The sequence below is a fragment of the Heteronotia binoei genome, chromosome 4, assembly GCF_032191835.1.
Source record: "Heteronotia binoei isolate CCM8104 ecotype False Entrance Well chromosome 4, APGP_CSIRO_Hbin_v1, whole genome shotgun sequence".
Taxonomy (NCBI): Eukaryota; Metazoa; Chordata; class Lepidosauria; order Squamata; family Gekkonidae; genus Heteronotia; species Heteronotia binoei.
In genome coordinates, this window is record NC_083226.1 from 100,368,869 (window position 1) to 100,395,547 (window position 26,679).

Genomic DNA, 26,679 nt, shown 5'->3' on the forward strand with positions numbered 1-26,679 from the left:
GTGTAGGAGAAATGTTTTTGACAAGCAGCCATTTAACAGTTAATCATCTTGAAGATGGCTCTCTTCCAACACTACTACAGGATCCTATTTGTTATGCTGACTCAAAGGAATTAGCCATGCAGTACAGGTTGATTAACTTACGTAGTGTATCTTCAGCCTAAAGGAAATTTTAAAGTCATCAGTCCTGTGTAATAAGAGAATAATTCCTATGCACAGAGCTAGTTATTAGCCATATGCGTAATTTGTTCTGAAAACCTATGTAGCACACTGGCCTTAACAAAAAAAAACTTATACAACCCCGTCTTCAATATTTTTGCTAGCCTTGTTACCCACCTCTGTTGTTTTATGATTCCCTGCTATGGTTTACCAAGTCATTTGTTGCCCTTTCTCTTCACCTAAACTTCAGTTATGCAAAGAGACCTTCGTGACTGTAAGCATTGGCTTTTGGATCCTGTGCCTCCTTCCTGCCTGTGCATCCTTTTTACAGTTTTATATAAGAGAAGATTATATTATAAACCTATATGAAATGCTCAGGATCTAACACTGGACACTTCCACTGTATGAATAGTAGCAAGGATGTGCACAAAGTGTTGCAGATACAGATCTCAGAGCAATTTTAGAAATAATTCTTTCCCCTCCCCTCCTTTCTCTTTTTTTCCAGATTCGTTCGTAGCCCTGAATGGTAAGGAAGTTCCTAGTCATATCATTGTAATGCTTGTCTGTACAGGTCAATTTTGGAAGAATCATGTTTTACAGTCTTATCAAATACTTCCATGTTTTTTATTGTTTTAATGATGTCCCCTGATTTTTTTTCATAGACATTTCAACTATTTCATCAGATCATGAAATGTCTTACACTCCAGTGTATGGTCAGTGTCTGGATTTCTTTCAAAATTCTTCCTCAATTCCTTGTGTGTTAGCTGATAGATTCATTCCCAAAAATAGATTGAATCATCTTCATTCTGGGGCCTGGTTCACTAAATTCATCATTCTCTTCCCTGAAGTGCCATTATCTTAGTCACTTTTCTCAAGAGGATGTTTAGGAATTGAAGTTAGAGCCAAATACCTTGTATATTCACATGCCTGAAATGTGCAGTTTTTAAAGACAATGACCTAGGGGAGGGATGGCCTATGAGAATAGTGGTCTGGAGACTGGACACAGGTATGAAGCTGCAAATTACACAGATAGGTCTATTTATATGTTGCATATAAGTACTTTTATTTCCTACCATCATAGACATTTCCCTTTGCTTTATTAATAAAGCAGTAGGAAAACACTATTATCTTCATAATCTAACTAAGTTGGAGGTACAGGTTTGGAGAGGATGTAAATGTAGGACACATTGACTTGGAAGCAAATCCCACTGAATTCAGTGGACTTGAGTGGACTTTAAGGCACCTAATGAGAGAATTTTGCCACACTTTTAATCCTGCCTCAGCTCTCTGTGCACAAGGACGTCACAAAACTGAAAGTCTTCTTGTAGGAAAAAATGATCCTTAATCATATGTCTTTTCCATTATATTTTCTCAGCTGTATGCAAGATAAAATTGGAGCCATAGTGGTCAGATTTGTATCAAGAAGATGTGGATTAGTAGGAATATAGGTGTATTATGGACTGTATTCATTCCGAATGTGTAAGGGGGAGTAAGATCATGCTTGCTAGGCCAGCCTTGCCTTTTGTACGTGTTCATAATAACTGGCTGGCAGAGCCTAAAAATAATTTGCAGATAGGTTCTCTCCAAGCAACTGGGAACCTTGCAGAAGGCAAGATCCTCAAGCACACATATGGGGCCTTACATACATACAGTTTACTCTTTCACAAATTATTAGGGTTGCCAGCTCCAGATTGGGAAGTTCCTGGAGATTTGGGGTGGAATCAAAGGCTTGGAGAGGGACTTATGTAGGGTATAGTGCCATAGAGTTCACTCTCCAAAGCAGTCACTTTCCCCAGGGGAACTGATCCCTAACACCTAGAGAGCAGTTGTAATTCTGGAAGATCTACAGGCCCCACCTGGAAGTTGGCAACCATAGATGGACATGTGAATGAGTCAAGGCCAACATTCATTATCCTGCTCTCTTCCATGTGCATGGGGCATATACCATTCGTAATGTTTTCATAGTGTTTCAACATTTGCAATGCTGAAGAAGCATATGGACTACTGAATGCAGAATCGGATGGCCTAGGTAAAGCATATTAGCAAATGTATGGTCCCGATCCATGTTTGCTAAAATAATGTGAATGGAGGGTGATCTTACAGCAGGAGAAGGTACATAACCCTTCAGCCATCCAATGATTCTCCAGTACAGATGCCTCCATAGACATACAACTGTTCTTCCAGCAGCTGTTCTCAAAGCAGTAGCAAGCTTAGCTGGGGGGAAACAGCTTTGATGGGCTTTTGCAAGAGAGCGCAGCATATGGAAGAAGATTAGAAGTACACACACTCGCACACACACACACATAGGAGCCCTGTACTTTTTTCTTAGGGCCAAACTACATGAGATTTTTTTTAAAAAAATAAGCCAGGTCTGGGGAACCCCAGCTCACTTTCCTCACAGACAGACAGTAGACAGGCAGAATGGGGGACATTGTTTTAAAAGCTAGGGCGGGGGGGATTAGGCTCTTGCCTTTCCCTAGCACCATAGTCCCAAAATGAATAAGGCCTCTGCAAACTTTTAAAACAACCTTTCCTGCAGTTGTTCAATGGGGAACACAAATCAAGTCTAGGAAACTCTTACTGGAATTATTGAAAAAAATTGCATGTAGTGTGGTTTTTAAATTCTAGTCTCATCTGTACTGGGTAGCAGACATGGGACAGTCCAACAGAATTTAGCATTCAAAATTAACGTGTACATGGCAAAATCAAATACTTTTCTCACAATAAAAGACACACAAATGATTGTGCTGTAGCAAGTCCACAACAGTAAACAGATTTTTTAAAAAGCCTTGTTTTCCATCAGGGGTTGTAAAATTTGCAAGTGACATTTGTTTGCAAACATAATAAAGACACCAGAGGACCAATTGGAGAGATGCCTGACCTTTGCTTTGCATGGGGGACAGTATTTCATCTTAATATCAAAGATCTATTCAATAAATGGTGAAAAAGAGATTGTTCTGTTTTGTACTTCCAAACAGACACCAGCAACAACAGAAACACTGTCCAGGCAACAGTGTCTTGAAAGGGAGGTAGGGTAGTTGGGATCTAGGGTTGCCAATCCCCGGTTCGGGACAAAGGATCTCATCGTTTAGAGGATGGGATCCACTTCTGGGTCATCAAAACGTAGGGGAAGGGTGTGAAGGTCTGCTGGGCATTCCATTATACCCTATGGAGACTGGTTCCCATAGGGTATAATGGAGAATCAATCTGTGGGTATCTGGGGCTCAGGGGGCTGTTTTTTGAAATAGAGACACCAAATTTACATAGCATCCGGTGCCTCTCCTCAAAAAAACCCAAGTTTCAAGAAGATTGGATTTAAGGGTTCAATTCTATGAGCCTCAAAAGAAGGTGCCCTCATCCTCCATTATTTCCATTGGAGTAAAGGCTTTTAAAAGGAGCACTTTAAATGTGATGGCCAGAATTCACTTTGGAATTCAATCATGCTTCTCACAACCTTGCTTCTGGCTCCACTCCCAAAGTCCCCAGATATTTCCTGAGTTGGATCTGGCAACCCTGTTGGGATCATGTATCTTTTGTAATTTTTTCCAGCAAGAAGCATATCATTTATTGTCTAGGAAATATATATGGCCTCTTCTCCAGACCTACTCAAGGGAATGTAACAATTAAAACAATAAAACAAAGCCAACCAAGGCAATAAAAACAATTTTTTAAAAAATTGCACCTATAAAATCAAGTTGATAGAACAAGTCAAGCCGATAAAATTTAAAAAATTAAACCATGCCAGTAAGAACAGGCCATGGCATAAAAGCATCTCTCAGTTTTTAAATTAATTGACCACAAAAGTATGTGATATAACACATTGGTTCTTGTGGTCTGGCAAATATTCCTTTGAATGATACGTATTGTAGAGCAGACTGCTGGAAGCTACCTTCTTTTAAACAGAGTGCCATTAAAGGGTGTACATTTGAATCACAGCTTGTTAAGGGACAATGAGCAGCAAAATTGTGCTTTAAATTCATACTTATTACATTTTATCATTCATTTCCTCCAAGTTCAGGCTCCAGATCCTCGTCCTTAAAACCCTAAGTTAGAATGAGAGACAGCAATTGCACAGTGAACATTCCAAAACTGGATTTGAACCTAGGAGTCCCCTGCCTTATTTTGAAATGTTTGCCTCAGAACCACACTGGCTTTATTGTCTTGATCAAGATACATCTAGTCAACCACTGGCAACAAAGGGCACATTAGCCCTGTTCACATGTTACAGTGAATGCATGTGCAATCCATTTACTATGTACACTTGATTGCTTTTTATAGATGTGTTAAGTCATTCTCATGTTGCATGCGCAGCTGAATGTATGATTTGTCCTGGTTTCAACTGTAAACTGAATGTGTGTTGCCATTTTCTTACAAGCAAATGTACACATGTACATGCAAGATGTATCTGTATTCATATGCAGGGCTTCTAAGTGTTTTGTTTCTAGTTGTTGAAACCATCATAGACAAGATTTCCTACTACAGCCTTTCACATCACACCAGCATTTTCACCAAGTCATATCCTGGACACTTCGTAATACTAATAGTGAAATGAAACCACGTAGTATTGACAGTTCTGTGGCATGCTGAACATTCCTATTCTTCATGTGTTTGCTCAAAATGCCTAATAAAATAAGTTATTTGTTTTTTGTTGTCTCTTAGGCAACAATTTATCTTATTAACACTCAATTTTTAATCATACAAAACAAGTCATTTTAGCACAAGAAGGAAATTATTTATTTTAAGTTTTTTAAATGATGCAATTGGTTTATTTATGAATATGCTAGTGAACAGAAGACAATAAATGCCATATATACCCCTTCTTTATTTGGTCTCGGTTTGGCATCAGCACTGGCAAATAAATCCTGAAATCATTTATAAAACAGATGATAAAAGTGAAATGCCTGTCCAATTGACCTTTTATGCAGTCATTCCCCATATCCAGAATAATTATGTAGGCATGGCAACTATTTTGTCAAGGAGTCAGAAGCACATGTAGGAGTACTGGTGGACAAAACTGGCTTTCTCCCTGTAATTTTTGATTTTATAAGTATTCATTTTAGTGAATCAGGCCCTTGTTCTGCCAACACCGTCTTCCATCTCCCTCTGTAATGCTGATTTAACTTTCCCAATTCATTGTCTCTCTAGGTTAACAGAATATTATCTAGCACAACTTAATCACTGTGGTCTGTTAAAACCCATGTCAAACATGTACGGATAACCTGTCTCATTTTTCAAGATCCTTGATATGAAATGATCTAGCTGCATTCAGCTTCTTCTCATTATATTGTTACAGCTGTGGGTTTCTACTTTCATAAACACAGTACTTTCACATATAGTGCAAAAATTGGACTCAGTTTGAAATTTCAAAATTTAGTTTTTTCTTTGAAACTGAACAAAGCAATGTTTGAAAACTATTAGTATGCTGATTATAATTTTAAAAGACCACAGTACCATTTAGAAGGTATTTATTGTATAGTTTTATTATTTGTGGAGAATCCAATTTAATTCCTTTGGAGGACTGATATTTTAGAAATCTTTGGAGGTAATTGGTATTAATGCAGATTATTATCTCTGATTTGCCATTTCACTGCTGTAGAGATTCCAAAGGTATATCTTAAAGAATCTGAAGGGCTCCTTGCTGCAACAGCCATACTTCCAAATAGTTTGCAAGTTGTTTCCTTGCCTTCAATTTACTTTCTACAGTCAGTCATTCTGCTGGGCAGAGGAAGTATATTGCATTGTTCAAATTCTTTTAAATATATCCATAGCAGGGTGTCTCATGTGGTAATTCCCTGGAATGTCTACAATTCCTTGCCACTAAAATACCATTGAAGGGTTAGGGGATTCAGTGCCTTTACTAGAGAGCATGAGCAGTGAGAGAAGCACCCAAGTGGCTGCAATCACATGTGTTAAATAATGAAGTTTCAATCCACTTCCAACTGGATTTTACTGGGTGGAAGTGCATTGAAAGTGGATTGAAACTGCATTGTTTAGCATGTGTAATCACAGCACAGGGGTGGCCAAACTTGCTTAATACAAGAGCTACATAGAATAAACGTCAGATGTTTGAGAGCAATAAAAACATGAAAGTCAGATGTTTGACTGCCAACAGATGGGGAGAGGTGAAAAGAAAGCAACTTTAATTTTAAATGCATTCTCCAAGCTGCCAGCTGGCTTGGAGAAGTGATTTAAAGAGACAAACGCCTTCTCCAAGCTGGTCAACAAGGGCTTCAAGAGCCACACAATATGTGTGAAAGAGCAACGTGTTGCTCCTGAGCCACAGTTTGGCCACTCCTGGTATAGAACCCAGCACAGGCCAGTGATGTCATCAGCAGCACCCACACCAAATACTACTGTACTATCGGTGGCCATGTTCTTGAATAGAGTTGCAGGAGCAGCCTCAGTAACTTCTTTGTTGCCTCCAGACACCCCCCAATACAGGCACCCAATTCCTGTTCCACAGCTTCCACTGGTGGTACCTATAGTTTCCCCCTGAATTGCATTCTAAACAGCACTTTTTTGTAGAAAAGGCCCAAGAGGAACTCATTTGTATATTAGACCACACCTCCTGACATCAAGCTAGCCAGAAATGTGTTTCTGCTCAAAAGAAGCACTGATTCTAAGGAATGGGAGTTCGTTGCTGTGTGCCCTATTTTAAGTGTTCATATAGAATATGAACAGTTTACAGCTTTGTGCTAGCACGATGTCCCAGCTCAGTAAAAGAAAAGAGTGCTCACTAAATGTCTGCAAGACTGGATCTGAATGCAGTGGAAAAGATTACTATGATTCAGATTCAGTCTCTGTGTAGTAGAAAAGAGACTTTATCTTGATTGTATGTAGAAAATCATTTCTCAGTGCACAGTAGACTAACACATTAGTAATGGAGGGAATAGGCTGATTTTTTCATGTTTGTGTGAAACACTTTCTTGTCCTACTACCATCTGGTACTCATTAATTTCTTTACATAGCAATAGCTTTCCATTATCAATGAGATCTCCACATATAGTTGTAGCATATGGTTCAGGAACTCATACTGCAGAGAATATGTCTCCTGGGCAAATATTTCTCCTAGATTACCGTATTAAGAAAAGGTTTTCCTTAACCATATGTACAATTTAACCATATAATGGCCCCTTGAACGCAGCTAAACTTAAAGTATCTGTACTGGGATGTGGCTTTAAAATGCTTATCAAATCCAGGTCTAAAACATAACTGCTATCTAGTAATGGCTTCACCTAATGCTTTTGGATATATAACTAATTGCTTTCTTGTGCTGAGAATTGCATTGCTTTTAAAGATAAAGATTTTGTGATATTGTGAAAGTAAATGAATGGGTGGAAGTAAATTCAAAGACTTATATGTATTTCCATTGTTGTTTGCTGTCTTAGCACTTAGGGGGTATGGTTGTGAGACAACCAAGAAGCTAATAGGCATGCCATTTTACAGATTTCCCCTTTTTTCAGAGTAGTCCATGTTTCAGAAGCCTCATGTTTTTACTGATGTTATTGTCAGCAACTCTTTTTGAAAATTTTTACAATGCTAGGCAACAAGGGCATCAGAACATGTCCTTAGGTTGAAACCAAAATCTGTAGCAATTTTCTTTGCTTTGTAGATTTCTGGAAGTATTTGCCCATTTTATTCTCTTCCCAGCCCCAATTTAAGGAATTATTTCAGAAACCCCAAATGGCAGCTTCCAAGTTTCATTATTAATGGGCACTGGTGGAATTGCACTCCCTGTCAGGACAGATAAAGCATAACACAGTGCCCTTGTCAGTGTAATTCTTCAGCCTGGGGTACAGTACGATCAATTAATCATGTTAATGATTAGCTGTAGTATCTGATGGGTGAATCCCCAGTAAAACACTGTGAATCTGACCTGCTTTCCTGCAAACTAGTTACATACGTGGAAATTGTATATATCAAAGCTGGCTAAAGTTCCTATACCATTCTGGCATTTTCACATGGCTGAGAGCGACAGCCTCCACTTCTGTCACACTGTGTTTGTTCACACACACACACATCGGCTAAATTCTGCTGGTTCTCCTTCACTCCACTTTCAACAGTATTTTCACCTTCTCTGTCCTTTTCACTCAAGCTACCCCACAATATGGATCGTAGCCTACTATGCTTTCCTCAGTCCCATGATGCTATTGTCTGTGCTGCCTTTTCCTTCCCCTCCCAAGCATCCTTGAACATGAGCTGAGAGGATTTGGTTTTACTCAAGATCATTCCCCAAAGAGTGGTTTCACAGCCTCAGTGTGCTTCAAGATCCGTGTTTGTTCCAGAAGTTTCAGGTAGCAATGTAGGTTAGGGGAGCCTTTTAACTCTGATTTGCCTTGCCTCAGTCTGTAAAATAAGGACCTGGTCATTGTTTGCGTGTAGACATTAATCTTGAACAGTGGAAGCTTTAACTGGTACAGAAAACAGCAGCTTGCTTTCTAACAAGTGTGTGTAGGAAGAATCAATTAACATTTCTACTTTAGAATCTGCCCAAGTTTCTGTTGTCTTCTGAGCATGATTCAATGTGCTCCTGACTTTCTATAATAGCTCTAAATAAGAGTAATGCATTGACCTAGATCTACAGTACCCTCAGAAGCACTTTCATCCTTATCTCCCTTCTCATATTTTCTGAGATCTTTGGAATAGGCCTTCTCTAACAGTCTGAAGTAAGGCAAGTTAGAACCAGGACAGGACCTTCTTACTTGAAGGTTCTAGAACTTCCTCCTTTGCAAGCCCCTTTTCCATTGCAAAAGAAAAAAGAAACCTGTATTTGGAATCAATATTTTAATTGTTGCTCTGTGTAACTATTTTCTTAGGTGCTGTGTCTCTTTTTGCTGTAAACAGGGATATAAATCATTGACTTTTAAGAGCATAAATTTATTCACTGAATATACAGAATATACTTCCTTCCTATGGAAATGTTGTTGTTGCCAGGCTACTTATTTCACCTTGCCTAACTGTATTTATAATGCAACAGGGCACTCCAGTTTCCTAGTTCCCAGCACCACCACTTCAGACTCTGCAGCCCAACAGGGCTTCGATGCTAGGGGGCACATGCTAGATTGGAAGGATCCAGTTGGCTCATCTGAAAATACAAATCCATATGTGGCTGTTTCATCCCATAATCACCAAGACAAGAAGGGTAAGGCCTTGGAAATCATTCTTCCTGTGGTGGGGAGGGAGGAGGAGTGACTGCAGTGTAACTGCTTCCAGCTGGAGCATGGCAACATGTAATAAAAGTCTTACCATATAATTAAAAGCTTATCTCCAAAAAAGAGGGCCAAAGCAAAATTTAAATTTGGTTCTAGCTGTTCAGTGATGAAGAAAACCATGTGGAACAAATGCAAGATATAAAGTTTGTACGTGTTTGAGGACAAGCTTGGAAAGTTTAAGCTAGTTCAGATGATGATAGAAGATGAGCCTCAGCTTTACATTATTCACCATTTTGCACTTCCAGCCGAGCATATGAAAGTTTTTTTGATGTTTAATTCATTTAAGCTGCAAGCTCAAGCCATTTGCTAGTGTTATGAAAATCCCACTGAACTTAAGGGCACAATCCACCATGAAAGTTTCCTGTTGTATGTCCAGCTGAAATGAACAGAAGCTTGAGCTATCCCATTTGTTTCAATCAGGTTTGCATAGGATATCTTCCTGTGCAAATTAAGCACAGAAGGTGATGAACAGAGATGTTACAAAATGGCATGTCAGGTCCTGGGTCTGCTGGGTGCAAGTTTGTTGAGGCAGGGTTCTCTAAGATATGACTTTTAGCACGTTGTCTTGGCATTGGCCTCAGCAATGGAAAGGAGAGTTCTAAAAGCACTTTATTCCCTCTTCCCTGCTTCCAGTAGCCCAGCCACTTTTCCAATGTCTCTGGGTCTCACCCTCACTCTTCCTCCCTGGCCTGCCCCACACCTGCTGCTTAAGTCCTCCCTCTTGGGGCAGACCACCACCACGCTCTCCAATTTCCCCTTTTCCTAGGTAGGACTCAAGTGATGGGCATCCTCATGCCCAGTGGAGGATGGAATTGCTGTCCCCTAGCCCCACCCTTTTGCCTTACCCTCAGCGGAGGATGGAATTGCTGTCCCAGCCTCCAGTCTCCCTTCCCTGCCAGCACACTTGTTGCTGCTGGTGTCCCATTTCCTTCCCTGTTGCTGTCATCTGCCTCCTCCACACTTGACCACTGCTTGAGGGAGGAGGAGTTTGCATGCCTCCCTCCTGCCTGCAGTGGCAACCATCTCTCCGAATTCCCTCATTGGGTGACCAGAAAGTCTCTCTTCCTAGCTAGTAAGTGCAGGGGTATGGGTGCCACCCCCAGACATGGCTGTTACCATTACCATTTTGCTTGGTTAATGTAGGTTTTTATCTTTTTGAAAAGGGTAGTCATAAGTGTATTCACACATGCTGAATAGTGCACTTTTAATGGTTATCAATGCTTTCGCAGTTGTTTGCAAGTGGATTTTGCCATCTCATACAGTAAAGTCCAGTTGCAAACTCAAATGTTCATGCTTTTTTTTATACTAGCACTTTATGGCAGTGGGTAAGCTGTGTTCTTTCAAGTTCTTGGATCTTGCTAGAAGTCCTAACCCTACCCCTCCTAAGCAGCTAGGCACCAGTATTTATTGTTTTAAATTAATCCTTGAAGCATGGGAAGCATGATTCCAATTTACAGCCTCCAAAATTGAAAGCTGACAACTCATCCTCAAAACTTGAAAAAAGAGGCATAATAATGAATTCTGTGGTAATGTGGCAATGCCGCTAACATCAACCTTTCTTTAGCAGACTATCTGAGGATAGATTGGATCATTTTAGATGGATAGTGGTGCCAATAAAAACACTGTAGTCCAGAAATGAATTTGATCTCAACCTGTTCCTTTCACGCTACTCACCAAGAAGCCCCAGGTTTCTACATATTACCATGGTTTGTGCCCTGTGTTTCAATGAGGCTTCTATGTACTACTCTTGTGTAAATGGCTTGAGTCCTCAATTTAACAATGCCATCCAACACATGGTTATATGCTTCTAAGTTCACTAAAGTCAGTGAGCTTAGAATAGTATAAGTGTACTTAGCATGGCACTGTAAGTGAATTAAAAAGTGGTCAGAAATACATTATTTGTCCAAGGCAAACCACAAAACACAGTCCTTTAAAACCAAAGTTGTAAATTTTCCATTAATTTCAGCAGGTCTTGAGAATTTATTTAAATTTGATTTTTTTTATTATTATGTATTGGGACATTTGTTAAGCACCAAATTGTCTTTACTTTCAATAAACAGAGAACAGATCTTTAGGTTAAGTTCAGATTATTTGTTCTTCCTGGTTTCTAGCCTTCACTACTTCTTCACATAGCAGCTGTCTTGACAGGCAAACCAGTTGCTTTGAAGCCATACTGCTTCTCCTTCCACTTTCAAAACAGTCACCAGTGAAATTTCTCTCATCAGTGTAAAGCTGATGGACTATGATTGTTTTCATGTGAATTTGTATCACAATGAAGTTACAATAGAGGCATTATTAGCACTTGACTTGGTTGTTTTAAATCTTATACATTCTTTGGGGCCTAATTAGGATCATTACCGAAGCTGGAAGCAGTCTGTACACATTAAAGCAAACAAACAATGGTGGCAGAGGTGACTGCATGGTTCTGTATCATTATCACATATCTGTGTGCTATCCCCTCCTTCCCTTGCCCACCCCAAGCCCAGCTGGCATTCAAATCAAACTCTTTTGATATTGTAAATTGTTTTTCAAGGGCAAAGGAAAGAGATGTTATTGCAACTTTTTTTTTCAATGAAAGACAGTGTTGCACTTAAATCTTTGTATTCATTTTGGATGTGGGTTTTATTTTCTTTCATTTAAAATATTTTTCCTACCCTTACTTTTTTATTTTGCTGAGTGCTTTGTTAGTGTTATTTGTGATTGTGTTACTTTTGGAGGTGCTTTTGTCTGTCTTTCCCCCTACCATAAAATGACTTGCCTCTAATTGTACTAATTCTGAAACCACTTGCTACTTCACTTTCAATGCCACTGATGCCTTGATGATGTCACATCCATATGTTCAGCTTTTTAATTCTGCACAAGCATCCCAGAAAATATCTGGAGGGGCATGCAAGAAATGAGGAGGGGGATAATTAAATGGGTCAATTCATGGGAATGTGACATTTGTATGCACTGCAGCTTCAGTAGCTAAATATACTCCGGAACTGATAATTGGAAGAACCCTCACAATGCTTGCCAAGATGGAAATGTGTTGTGCAATACACAGCCCATAGCATCAAAGACATGTATCATATTCTTTCTGGCTTTTGCATTTGGACCACTAAAATACAACTTCTGCTGATGAAGGAGGTGTAAAGGGAAGGACTCAGTAGCAACCAACAATTCTTCCTTCCAGTTTTGCTTGGCAAAATGTTACATTTTCCTGTTGATGACTCTTTATCCTTCAGCAGAAGTGAAAATGCAGATTCATTTCCGGAGTATGTTGGTTTGTTCTGCTTTTGTTTCTTGCTGTGTTTGCAACATTAATTTAATTACCTGTTTTTCACCGTTATGAACACCAGTAGTTCTCCCACGTTGCAATCTAATCTTCCCTTCTGCTGCCATTGTACATAGTCTCTCCCCTGCCATTTCCCATGATAGAAAACCTTTTGTGTGGAATGCTCCAAGGCTTTACCCCCTTTATGATAAGTAGTATTATGGTGGTGTGTTTAGATCTTCTACTAACCAAAGACTGGAAATTAAGGAAGTAGCCATTTTATCTATCAGTGACATGCCCTTGTCTTTCATTACCCTACTGCCCTTTGTCTGCTGCCTGTTCTTTTCCTTAGAAACTATACTATATATTATCCTTATGTTCATTAGTTAAATCTGTAGCCAATTGTTACTCCTTAGAAGTCTAGAGTCTCTCAAGCTGTACATTTTAGTAAAAGTGTTGGAAATGGAATCCAGATGTGCCTTCAACTCTACTGGGTTTGTTGTGGTGATGGTATTGGTTCAGTTATTCAAAATTTGGGCCAAACATTTGTTGTTCTGTTTAAATGTACAAACTCATAGTTTGTTCTTTAAAAACAGATTTTATATCACTTTTCATTTCCCTCAGATATTAGATGAGGATAATTTATTTCTGGCAAGATGATCCTAACGTCATTACTTCTCTTAGGATAATTTGTCCTTTAAAAATAATGCAATCGGGCTATTTCACAACAAGTGATACATTCTGAGGCAGTTCTTGCATTCAGCTGCTGGCTCACTTCCTGAAATCAGTGATCATATAGCATTGGAGGCACAAAGTCACGCGAGATCATAGCTCTAGTTGCATTAAAAGAAAAGCGTTCACAGAAAAGAAACCATGATCTCATGTGAGTTCATGAGTTGTGTAATGCCATGTATAGTGATCTATAGAAGTGAACTAGCAGCTGAACATGAAAATTAACTACATTGTGAGCTCCCTTGAGGACTTAGAAAGCCAAACGTGAATTATAAACTTGCAAATAAAGATAAAAATTATAGCTTTCATCAACTTCAGAAAACTAAAAATTGTATGTCTGGGAATAACTTTTTTCGGTTGATTTTAATAATATTATCAAAGCAGGCATTCAAAGGTAAATTAAAACCACACCTCTTACAATATACATAAACAGTTGCACTGTTCATGACAAACAGCCGGCTTAATTGCATCTCAAAGATAGAGGAGTTCTGTGACTACCATGAAGACTGTGAACTTCAGCAGGTAGTATTGCATGCAAAAACAAAACAATAAGGACTGATTTAAATGTTATGCCCCAGACATGGAACCCACCTTCTTTGCTTTTCTTGCAGCAGCAACTAGTAGCAATGTTTGTACAAGTTGCCTACATATTGCACCGGTCATATAGAGCAAGGGTGTCAAACTCATTTGTTATGAGGGCCAAATCTGACATAAATGAGACCTTGAGGGGCCGGGCCATGTTGGGTTGGACCGGGCCATGTGTGTATCTATTTAAAATTAGGTAACAGAGATATAAATGTTATAAAGAACACAAACACAAATATTTTTAAAGAAAAACTTAAAACAATGCTTAAAACCTTAGCATTCATTGGTCTTAAGGATGTTTTCTTTGCATTTCTCCTATGGGATCCAGGGAACTGGGCAAAGGAAGCTCTGGCTCTTTCCTTCCTTCCCCAGAGGACTGGGGGGGAGCCTCAGCCAATAGAGAAAATAGAGGTTTTGCTCTGTAGTTCCTGTATGATTGAGCAAGCCTGGCAAAGCAAGCCATTATGCAGAAGGAAGCAAGAGAGAGGGAAAAGGAAGCAGATGACAGTCAGTTGTCTGGGGGCCTGATAGCAGCCCTCCAGGGGCCTGATTTGGCCCCTGAACTGCATGTTTGGCACCCCTGATATAGAGAGTACCCATCCCAGCACTAGCAACCACACCAGTCCCTGGAGCGCTGAAGTGGAAATTCTCCTCTACACAGAAGCACTTTCTAGTGACTTTCACCATGTTATAGTATAATATTTTAGTTCAGTTCCCATAGTTCTGACTATCATTTAATGACTGTCAAGAAAGTCCTAGCTGGTACTCAGAAGAGAATTTCCTAACAAAACTTTGCTTGTCCTCAGATAATTTAGTCCCACATTTTGCTATCTTGGTAAATCATCACTTTACAGACTGGGTGACTTCTCTTTTAAGGATCCCTACAGTGATGGTGAATATTTCAAATAACTGTCCAAAATTATTGTACAAATATAGTTTAATTTTTATTATGGTTATTGAGTTCTAAAATATCGATCAAAAATGAAGAAACCCCTGCTCTTATACTTATGTAGGAAATAATATAAGTTTATATGACATTATTTTGCACAATTATTGCAACCACTGAAGTATAGAATTGCCTCTACCTGCAGCCTCTACCTAGGAAAAGTACAGGCTTTCTCCACAGTATGGACCAAAGTAGCTTACTTCTCCTCTCTCCCTTTTAATCTGCACAACAACCCTGTGAGGTAGGTTAAGCTAAAAGACTGTGACTGATCCGGAATTACAGTGTGGACCAAAGCAGGAGGAAAGTGATCTCAGCAGGTTATAATAACACAGAGTCCACCCTGCAAAGCAGCCATTTTCTCCATGGGAAGTGATCTCTGCCACCTGGAGAGCAGTTGTAATTCTGAGTGATCTCCAGACCTCACCTGGAAATGGCTGGTTTAGAGGGTGGAGTCTATGACATTGTACCTGTCTGAGGTCCCACCCCTCCTCATACCCTACTGTATCCAGCCTCCACCCCTCAAATCTCCAGGAATTTCCCAACCTGTATTTGGCAACCCTATCTCCTTCCCAGCCAACCATCAGGCTAATTTTATCTGCCCCTCTGAGTTCAGCTTTCCATCTCCTCCTCGCTCCCTGTAGCTTATACCTAGGAAAAGTGCAATCTTTCTCCACACCAGGGGCCAAAGCAGTTTACATAGTTCTCCTTGCCCCTTTTGATCTGCACAACATCCCCATGAGGTAGGTTAGGTTCAAAGTCTGTGACTGATCCAAAATTACCCAGTCAGCTTCCATAGCAAGAACCTGGGCCTGGCAGATCCTGCTCTGAAGTGTTAAGTGCTACATTACACTGACTGTTGAGGGGAGGAGGGCTGCTGCTGAAAGTAGCAAACAGCCAGGCCTAGGGTAGCCAGCCTCCAAGTGGAGCCTGAGGATCTCCTGGTATCACAACTGAACTCCAGACAACAGATCTCTGTCCCCCTGGAGAAAATAACTGCTTTGGGGGGTGGACTCTATGGCATTATATTTAGCTGAGGCCTCTACTTTCACCAAACCCTCTCCTCCTCAAACTCCATCACAAAATCTCCAGAAATTTCCCACCAACCTGGAACTGGCAGCCCTAGTTAGGACTAGGCCCAATGAGTTCTACCTGAAAAGCCAAAATAGGCCTGGAAAGGGTGTCTTCCCTCACCTTTTACTGACAGAACCAAGCTTGGTTGCTTTTTTACTGAGAGAACCAAGACTGGTTGCGTAGCAACAGCCACTGCCTGGCAGTTCCCCAGTGGCCCAATCCTCATCTGTCCTGGGGTTGGCAGTGGGCGGTGGAGAGGAATGGAGTAAGCCAATGTCACACAAGTGCACTTGAATGAAGATAAGAAGATGCAGTGTCTCAGGTTCTATATGTCTGATTTGAGTGTTCCTTATACCAGCATAAAAAGGACTATCCAAGCAGTAACGTATCTGCAATAATTAATTAGCTATTTGTATCGATTTTCTTTAAAATGAAATATTTTATTATTACTGTCACAGAGTTTAATAGAATTTATGGATGTTTGAAAGAATAGAATCCTTGAAGGTAAGTAAGATCTTTCTATATGTTGTCCTTTTTCAGAAATTATCAGCCATAGAATTAGTTTCAAATTTTTGAACTCTGCTTCTGACATACTTCAAACTAGAATAGTCAATGTTTATGTGTCAGCATATGCAACTGGCTAATATATCTTCCTTTTCAGATTTATTACAAGGAATTTCTAGTAGCAGGACACCCATTGCTAAGTGGTTGACATTGACAGATGCTTCTGAAGATCCTGGAAGTCAAGCTCCTTCTAAAACTGACTGGGAATTTTGTGTGGTGTGTCAGGAAGTGGCAGCTGAACACTTACTTTGCCTAGCAATAGGCAGAGCGGCAACTGTTGATGCAGAACGCTTCTGCGGATAACCTTCAAGAATCCACTGCCATCAATGAGCTGCCAACAATATTGAAGCTCAACAGACTTGATGAAGGAGAAGGAGCAGAGGCTACATTGATTTGACTCATCACAAAATGGCTTAAACATGTAGCCTCAAGTTTAACAAGATGTTTCAACAATGACAGGAAGGAGTATATGAAGCTTTTGCTGAGGAAAGTACAGCTAGTTATACCTAGAATAGCCACATCTCAGTTATCAAAGCCCTTGCCAACACAAATGGTGCAATTTTTTTTATTTTTCTTTGTGGAAACTGACAGTCTACATCAAGTCTCCACAGCATTGATCTGCATGTTCGATCTGTTGCAGCACTTCTGGAAAGCAGCCCACATGCAGAACTCAGTTAAGGAGACATGGCAAAATGTGTTAAGCAAAATGTGTTAAGTATTTAGTACTACTGTAACAATTGTTACAATGCTTGACATTGGTGGACACCCCACATACTGAATACCCCACAATAGTGATTGCATTTGCTGAGCTTTTGACATACATAGAGGGCATGAGAAGACTGATCCATGGAACAGATCTTCAAGCTGAGTGAGCTTGTGCACTTCTGCAGTTGTACTTGAAGGATGTAGATGTAGTCCTCAACCATCAATCTATAGCAAAACTGAAAGAACTCAAAGTTGAACTTGTGGATCTTCTGACAAAAATCTGTGATCTTTCATTGAAATCTGCCTCCGTTCCTGAGGACTGGAAGGTAGCAAATGTCACCCCCATCTTTAAAAGGGGTTCCAGAGGAGATCCGGGAAATTACAGGCCAGTCAGTCTGACTTCAATACCGGGAAAGTTGGTAGAAACCATTATCAAGGACAGAATGAGTAGGCACATTGATGAACACGGGTTATTGAGGAAGACTCAGCATGGGTTCTGTAAGGGAAGATCTTGCCTCACTAACCTGTTACATTTCTTTGAGGGGGTGAACAAACATGTGGACAAAGGAGACCCAATAGATGTTGTTTACCTTACTTCCAGAAAGCTTTTGATAAAGTTCCTCATCAAAGGCTCCTTAGAAAGCTCGAGAGTAATGGAGTAAAAGGACAGGTTCTCTTGTGGATCAAAAACTGGCTGATTAATAGGAGTGAGTATAAGTGGGCAGTCTTTGCAATGGAGGACGGTAAGCAGTGGGGTGCCGCAGGGCTCAGTACTGGATCCCATGCTCTTTAACTTGTTCATGAATGATTTGGAGTTGGGAGTGAGCAGTGAAGTGGCCAAGTTTGCAGATGACACTAAATTGTTCAGGGTGGTGAGAACCAGAGAAGATTGTGAGGCACTCCAAAGGGATCAGTTGAGGCTGGGTGAATGGGTGGCCAAGTGCAAAGTAATGCACATTGGGGCCAAGAATCCCAGCTACAAATACAAGTTGATGGGGTGTGAACTGGCAGAGACTGACCAAGAGAGAGATCTTGGGGTCATGGTAGATAACTTACTGAAAATGTCAAGACAGTGTGCGATTGCAATAAAAAAAGCCAACGCCATGCTGGGAATTATTAGGAAGGGAATTGATAACAAATCAACCAGTATCATAATGCCCCTGTATAAATCGATGGTGCGGTCTCATTTGGAGTACTGTGTGCAGTTCTGGTCGCCACACCTCAAAAAGGATATTGTAGCATTGGAGAAAGTCCAGAAGAGGGCAACTAGAATGATTAAAGGGTTGGAACACTTTTCCTATGAAGAAAGGTTGAAACGCTTGGGGCTCTTTAGCTTGGAGAAACGTCGACTGCGGGGTGACATGATAGAGGTTTACAAGATAATGCATGGGATGGAGAAAGCAGAGAAAGAAGTACTTTTCTCCCTTTCTCACAATACAAGAACTCGTGGGCATTCGATGAAATTGCTGAGCAGTCAGGTTAAAACGGATAAAAGGAAGTACTTCTTCACCCAAAGGGTGATTAACATGTGGAATTCACTGCCACAGGAGGTGGTGGCGGCTACAAGCATAGTCAGCTTCAAGAGGGGATTGGATAAAAATATGGAGCAGAGGTCCATCAGTGGCTATTAGCCACAGTGTGTGTGTGTGTATATATATATTTTTTGGGGGTCCACTGTGTGACACAGAGTGTTGGACTGGATGGGCCATTGGCCTGATCCAACATGGCTTCTCTTATGTTCTTATAAGCACCAGACTAAAACAACAGATTTTCTGCACACGAAAGCTTTTAGCAAATGTCATGAGTTGCTATTGGCATTTGATGATGCAGTTTTTAAAACTGTGGCAAAATTATGGAGCAGAATAGTGATGTGCCTTTCCTGAGAGCCAGCTTGGTGTAGTGGATAAGAGCAGCAGTCTTTAATCTGGAGAGCCAGGTTTGATTTCTGATTCCTCTACATGAAGCCAGCTGGGTGACCTTGGTTCAGTCACAGTTCTCTCAAAAGCAGTTCTTGAAGAGCTCTCTTTGCCCCACCTACCTCCCAGTGTGTCTGTTGCGTGGAGAGGAAGGGAAGTTGATTCTAAACTGCTCCAAGACTCCTTTGGGTAGCAACAGGTGGGGTACTTGTCTTCTTTTGGGCACAATTTTGAATATATTATGCTCGTTTACCTCTCAGAAGAGCAACAGTGTATGAGAGCAATACTTTGTGCCATGGCTTCTTTGGTAGAAAAAGCCGAACAGGAATTCATTTGCATATTACGCCATACCCCCTGATGCCAAGCTAGCTGGAACTGCGTTTCTGTGCGTTCCTGCTCAAAAAAAGCTCTGCTCTGTGCTGCATGTGACTTGTACTCAGCACCAACACCTGCCCTTTTGTCTGTTGCTGAACATCTTAAACATTCTTCTGCCAGTTCCTAACACACCATACAAAGCTCCATGTGAGTTGTTCTAGGATCTTGATTTCCAAGATCTTCAGAAGCTTTGTTAATCCCTTGGCTGTGCTGTAAAATACCTTGTAATAAATATGGAATAAATAACAAAGTGTGCATTAAGTCAATTTTGCTGAAATAAAAATATGAAATGTTTCTGTATTACATTTCTTAAGTTATATAGAGTTGATTGTAAAGATCAAAACTACTTAAAGCTAATTCTGTGGTTTGCAATTTATGAAACAGGATAAAATAATGCTGGTAAATGCAGACCTGGCCTATGCAGATTGGACACAGAACCTGAGCTCTCTTATTATTTATGTATAACTATCTTCTCAGATAGTTACAAAGTTGGCTGCCATTTAGAATTTAGAATTTTGAAAATATTGCTTCCCTATTAGAGCTGTATGTATCAAAATTGATTATTTTGTTACAAAGTGCAAGTTTTTATATAGCACTGTGCTATTTGGAACTGTATCGAAAGTCCATTTGATATGAAGAATATATCTTAGGATTCCATGATATAGAGTGAGATCTGTATTGTAATCGGGGGAGCCATAATTATGCAAAACTTAAGGAACAACTGAGATATTCTGTGGCATATAATGGAAGGATCCTGACATCTTGATAGATACTGAGCACATTAGTAAGAGGAAAAGATCATGTTTCTTGCTTTTTTCTGTATAAAGTTTTTCATTTTTCTCAAAAAATATTGGAAAGAAATGCATAATCATGCTCCTTGTTGATGCTTTCCCAGGTCCCAATTTCTACTACTATCCCACCCTCACTTCTCTTAGAGCCTGCTGCAAACCAAGCAGTGCTGAAAGTGTAACAGAGTTGGAATGGCAGGAACTAAGAATAGGCAGTGGCATCGTCATATAAACAGGAAGTTTCAAGAAAAGGAGGCACTTACTTTCTTCCATCTTCAGTATCAGTTCCAGGCCCAGTATTTATAGAACATGTAGATTAGTGCACCCAATAAATTCAAGGATATTAAAAGAACTTCTATGTAATACTTGTAAACAAAAACTCACAATATTCCTTGCCATTTCATAATTGATATTTAAAAGCCCCTAACTGTAGATTTCTGCCAAAATTACCCTTTAAAGTATCATATCCAAAATCAACTGAATACACTTCAACCGAAAGGATGATAAATCACTACATTATGTTTAAAACTGTCAGTCTTAGTAGCAACTGCATAATCAGTTCCATCTTTGGAGGCCAAGAAGGAAATCTGTTCCTAAGACACATATGGCTGGAGTCACTGTTGTGGTTTAAATATACGATTAGCAGAGTAACGTGGAGAGAACCACGAATAACAGCCAGGCACACGGTTTAGCTTAAGGAACAAAGTAGTTTACTTTACTAATGAAGAAAAGATATGACTGGGATTTCTAGAAAACAAAGAAGGACTCAATATCCTATCTAGCTTCTAGACTACATCTTGACTCTCTCGAGTCTTAACTTCAACTGCACAGAGATCTAAGGGCTTAACACAAAGGGCAATAAAACTGACCAAATGGTTTCCCTCAGACCACCACCCAAATATATGGATTAGCCTATTAGGGCTTTCCCTCAATGGTCACTATGCATATTGACACCTAGCCTTGGTGGGAAGTACGTGCAAGCATTCTCATTGGCTCTACCTACTCACTGGCTAAACATCAGCATGCATATACAAACACTTAATTAACTCATGACAACAGGAAGTGAAATTGCATCAGAAACCCAACAGTCACTCTCATTTTAGTAAACCATTTTGACTACCAACATCAAAAGCAAACCATTGAGTATTTGACATTTAAAAAGGCAGTTTCTCTCCTTTGTTGCACTGGTCTCACATCAGTGTATTTCTCATGCTCGTGCACTAGGGTTTTCAAACAGCATAACGGCAGAATTAGTCCTGTCTGTCTCCATTTCCATTTTTTCCCAACATCTGGTAGAGGTCTGTAACCAGACATAAATTTTGTAATTGTAATCTAAGTAATATTTCATATAACACGTACTTTAGTATGGTTATATCAGAAACAAAAGTAATGGAACACATTTAAACTTCTCTATCATAATTTCAATTAAGATCTAAGTATTTTTGAATTACTCCATCCTATATAAAAACAACTAGATTTTTTCCCTTAAAATAGTCTTTGACAATCAAATTATTGTAATCTGCCTTGGTAAAATGCATGTATGCACACGTGTCACAAACATTTCATTTTAATTGAAAATTTGAATAGATGTAGAGCTTAAACAAGATAGCAGGAAATTGATTAAAGGAAGATCATGGGAGACTGATGGAGATTGAGGCTAAAGCTCTGTTCTTCCATGGAGTATGTGTGGTTGTGGACAATATTTTATTAAGACTGAGAAATCAAAGATGTAGGGGGACAGACGAATCCAAACAGTAGTGGAGAGAAAGATTTCAGATCAGAAGCCCAGAAGTAGTAGAAAGATCAAATAATCACCCACAGATCATTCCATCAGGCAGGCGGGGGGGGGGGGACTATAGTGAGCATAAACCAGTAAAAAAAAATAGGGGAAACTGCTGAAAGGATATTGGGCAGTTCACTGCCAGTAAGAATAAGAGCCTTAAAACAATAATCCAATCCTTATCTTGCCCAATATTTAATGAATTTTGTGTCACGAAATTGAGCTCAAGGATCAGATTTGTTCACTGATCCAGGACCGATTTCATAATATATAAAATCTCATAAAGACACATCCATCAACAATTCTTATAAAACAAAGGGTAAGATGTCTTTGTGATGCTAGAAAGCACTATCAGCAGCTACATCTATATATGCCTCAAGCTGAAACGGCTCCTCCTTCTCTGAATGTTTACATTCATTTGACAAATTGTCAAAGCTTTCCATAGGAAATGAATGAAAAGAAATAGTTGCATGATCCTGATCAAGCAGCAGCAGCTGGGTATTATTAGGTACTGGCAGGGTGTGGTGTTATCCTAAAGAAGGGACCTGATAAATGCCTTCTGAACTTTAAGAGAGGCAGCTCAAAATGGTGAAGAAAATTCAGAAAGGCAAGCAAGAACTGGAATTAGTTACCCAAGTATAGCAACTGGTCAAGGTCATGCAGAGGGCTATTTGAGTCAAACCTTCCAATTTAAACAATTGAGTCAAACCTTCCTAAGGCTATTTGATTCAAACCTTCTCTGCTCAGGCACTTCCAAAGTTTGGCTGCTGCATGTGGAAAGCTCAGAAATTGAATCTCTCTCTGATGCAAATTCACTCTATGTCCATGGGACAGAATCGTAGAGTTGGAAGGGTCCATATAGGCCATCTAGTCCAACCCCCTGGTCAATGCAGTTATCAGCCAAAATTATCCCTGCAAGTGTCCAGCTGCTGCTTAAAAACTACCAGTGAGGGGAAGCTCACCAGCTCCCTAGGCAGCGAATTTCATTGCTGAACTACTCTTACTGGGGGGGGGGGGGGAATCCTAATATTCAGTCAGTAGCTTTCTGCTTGTAATTTAAACTTGTTTTTGTAGGGCTTCCAAGCTCCTGCTGGGGGTAGGGGATCCCTGAGTTTGGGGGGCCCCAACCCACCAGCACAGAGCAAGCGACCAGGGGGATCCCCACCTCCAAAGAGCCTCATCATCATGTGGTGTGCCCTGCATGATGATGTCATCGCACAGGGCACGTCACACTGGGGATGCTCTAGAAGAAGAAGAAGATATTGGATTTATATCCCGCCCTCCACTCCGAAGAGTTTCAGAGCGGCTCACAATCTCCTTTATCTTCCTCCCCCACAACAGACACCCTGTGAGGTGAGTGGGGCTGGAGAGGGCTCTCACAGCAGCTGCCCTTTCAAGGACAACTCCAATCAGAGCTATGGCTGACCCAAGGCCATGCTAGCAGGTGCAAGTGGAGGAGTGGGGAATCAAACCCGGCTCTCCCAGATAAGAGTCCGCACACTTAACCACTACACCAAACTGGCTCTAGAATTCATGGTACAACTCTATGGTACCATAGAATTTTTACTGTGAATTCTAGAGCATCCCCAGTGCGACATGCCCTGAACGATGACATCACATCCAGCTTGAATGGCTTGAATCCTAGAGCATCCCCAGCATAACATGCCCTGCATGATGATGTCACTTCTGGGTGATGTCACCACAACATGTGTGTGAAGCATGTGTGTGAGGAGTTCCCTGCTGCAGCTGTGGAGGGACTTGGCAACCCTACATTTTTGTGAGTTCTACCTTTTGCTGCCAACAGGAACTGTTTCCTGCCTTCCTCTGACAGCCTTTCAAATACTTAAAGAAAGCAATCACCTTCTGTCTCAACCTCCTCCTCTCCAGACTGAATATTCCCAGGTTCCTCAGCCTTTCCTCATAGGACTTGGCCTCCAGGCCCCTGATCATCTTAGTTGCCCTCTTCTGTACCCACTCTATTCTGCCCACATCCTCTTTGAAGTGAGGCCTTCAGAACTGCACACAGTACTCTAGCTGAGGCCTGTATCCCAAGATGTTCCCTCCTTCAGTCTTGCGGCATATCTGCCATCATCCAAGAGATCTTGAAGATGATAAACAGGTTCTCTATTTTTTTGAATTATATTTGTATCCCACCCTCCCCTGACAGGCTCAGGGCAGCTAGCAACAGTTAAAACAACATATTATTAAAAATGGAATTGCAGTAAAATCATTAAAATCATTTCATACAGTTTCAGTTACAATCCCTAGAATTCAAGATGCTGTCATTTTTAGTTCTTATTTAGCACTACATATAACAATGTTGTTAGATGTTATTTGGCACTCTACATTTTTGCTGGAATGAGTTCAAATATCAGTACTGTGGGATGATGGAATAGTGGTCACCTCCCCATTAGATATTGAATGCCAATTTAAACAATTCTGTCTTGCAGGCCCTGCGGAATTGTGGCAAGTTTCACAGGGTCCTGATGCTTTTGGGAAAGGCATTCCACAGAACAGGGGCTGCCACCAAAAAGGCTCTAGCTCTAGTGGTAGACCACTGAGCTTTTGGCCCAGGGATCATGAGAAGATTTTGTGAACTGGATCATAGTGCTCTCTGAGGCTCATATGGAAAAGGCGGTCCCGGAGGTAGGCAGGTCCAGGCCATATAGGGCTTTCAAGGTCATAACCAGCACCTTGAAGTGAACCCAGAATACCACAGGCAACCAGTGCAGCATTTCCAGCACAGGTTGAATGTGCTGTAAAGGTAGCTCCATTAATAACCTGGCTGCTGCATTTTGCACCAGTTGCGGCTTCTGAACTTTCATCAATTTGGTGTAGTGGCTAAGTGCGTGGACTCTTATCTGGGAGAACCGGGTTTGATTCCCCACTCCTCCACTTACAGCTGCTGTAATGGCCTTGGGTCAGCCATAGCTCTGGCAGAGGTTGTCCTTGAAATGGCCGCTCCTGTGAGAGCCCTCTCAGCCCCACCCACCTCATAGGGTGTCTGTTGTGGGGGGAGAAGATATAGGAGATTGTAAGCTGCTCTGAGTCTCTAATCAGAGAGAAGGGCGGAGTATAAATCTGCAATTCTTCTTCATCATCAAGGGCAGCCCATGTAGAGGGCATTACAGTAGTCTGTTCTCGAGGTGACTGTCACATGGATCACTGTTGCCAAGTTGCCGCATTCCAGGTATGGAACCAGCTGCCTTATCCACCTAAAATGATAAAATGCAGATTTGGCAGTGGCTGTACCTGGGTCTCCATAGTCAATGAAGGTTCCAAGAGCATCCTTAGGCTCTTGACTCTAGAAGCTGGCGCTAAAGGTGCCCCATCAAAGTTGGCAAAGGGATCTTTCTTCCCAGACCGCTGCTGCTTAGGTACAGAATTGCCATCTTCGCTAGATTCAATTTCAGTCAATTTCAGTCAACTGTGCCTGAGCTATTTCACTATGGCTTGCAATGCCAGGTCTTCACATAGCTGGAGATGCCTCTTCACATAGCTGGAGATGCCTTTTCTTGTTGTAGCAAGCCTTTCTGGACAGCCTGAATGCACTTCTGGACAGCCTGAATGCACTCTGAACTTTGGTCTTGCCCCCCCGCACCCAAACAGCAAAAGGAATTCTAGGAGGACATGGTCATTTCATCCTAAGGTCCTTGCCACTTCCCCCCCGCCCCGGCAATCTACCAACTCTTGCCGATGGTTAATAAGTCAAGTATGGCTCAGCCTGACAGAGCTTCTCTATCATTTTAAAAAGGAAGTTGTCAGCCAGGCAGGTCAGAAAGTTGTATGACTCTGGGAACTTAGCAGACTTTGTCTCCCAGCACACATCAATTTAAGTCATCCACAACTACAAGGTCATGTTGCTTGAATACACTGTCAAGCTGCTCAAGGAGGGCAGTATCCACTTCCTCACCCTGGTCAGGCAGTCTGTAAGCAGACTCCAATCACAATTTTGTTTGTCCTTCCTTCTCTTATTTTCACCCAGATACTTTCCACTGGGCTGTCACCCACCTCCTCCAGTATTTCCTGACAAGCCAATCCTCTTCTCACATACAGCTCCACTCTACCTCCTCGTCAACCCTTTCAGTTTTTCTTGAACAGCTCATGTCCATCCACCACTACTATCCATCCACAATATATCCACTGTCTCTTGGCACCGTCAGTCAAATCAGATTGTGCACTGTTACAACCATGGTTTCCAATACTGAAAAGCTCTGTCCAGAGGTGTAGAACAGCTCTGTTCATGCATGTATTTGGTGCCAGTCAGATGACTGGCTATGTTGCCAAGCAAATAATAGGCAATAGATAATTGACAGTGTTGCCAAGCAAATGGGAGTGAATTCAGTTTTCCCCACTGCCCACTCCAGCAGGATTATTCTTGTCACTGGCATTTTTGTGAGCAGTTAGGCATTGTGTTATCCTTCATATTTTCCTGTTATGAAGACAGACAATTGAACAGCTAGGGAACTGCACAAAGAAACCTGCTTCTACATGTGTATGCCCTCTTGATTGTAGTTATTACGTTGAACTGATATCAGTAAAACTTACTTTCATATCATACAAGGCTAATGTGTTCAAAGCCTCTAATTCTCT

The 26,679-nt window shown here is 40.9% G+C and overlaps 1 protein-coding gene across 3 annotated transcripts in view; it reads left to right on the forward strand.

The window, feature by feature from the left end:
* The window catches only part of SEMA6A (semaphorin 6A), a 361,125-nt gene that overhangs the window by 297,868 nt on the left and 36,578 nt on the right, over positions 1-26,679 (forward strand). The window contains exons 17-19 of one of the 3 annotated variants that reach the window (XM_060235561.1): positions 662-682; positions 819-869; positions 9,134-9,298. In XM_060235561.1, the coding sequence (XP_060091544.1) occupies positions 662-682; positions 819-869; positions 9,134-9,298 (237 nt within the window). The remainder of the gene's footprint in view (positions 1-661; positions 683-818; positions 870-9,133; positions 9,299-26,679) is intronic. The other 2 variants (XM_060235562.1, XM_060235563.1) reach the window with 2 other exon arrangements.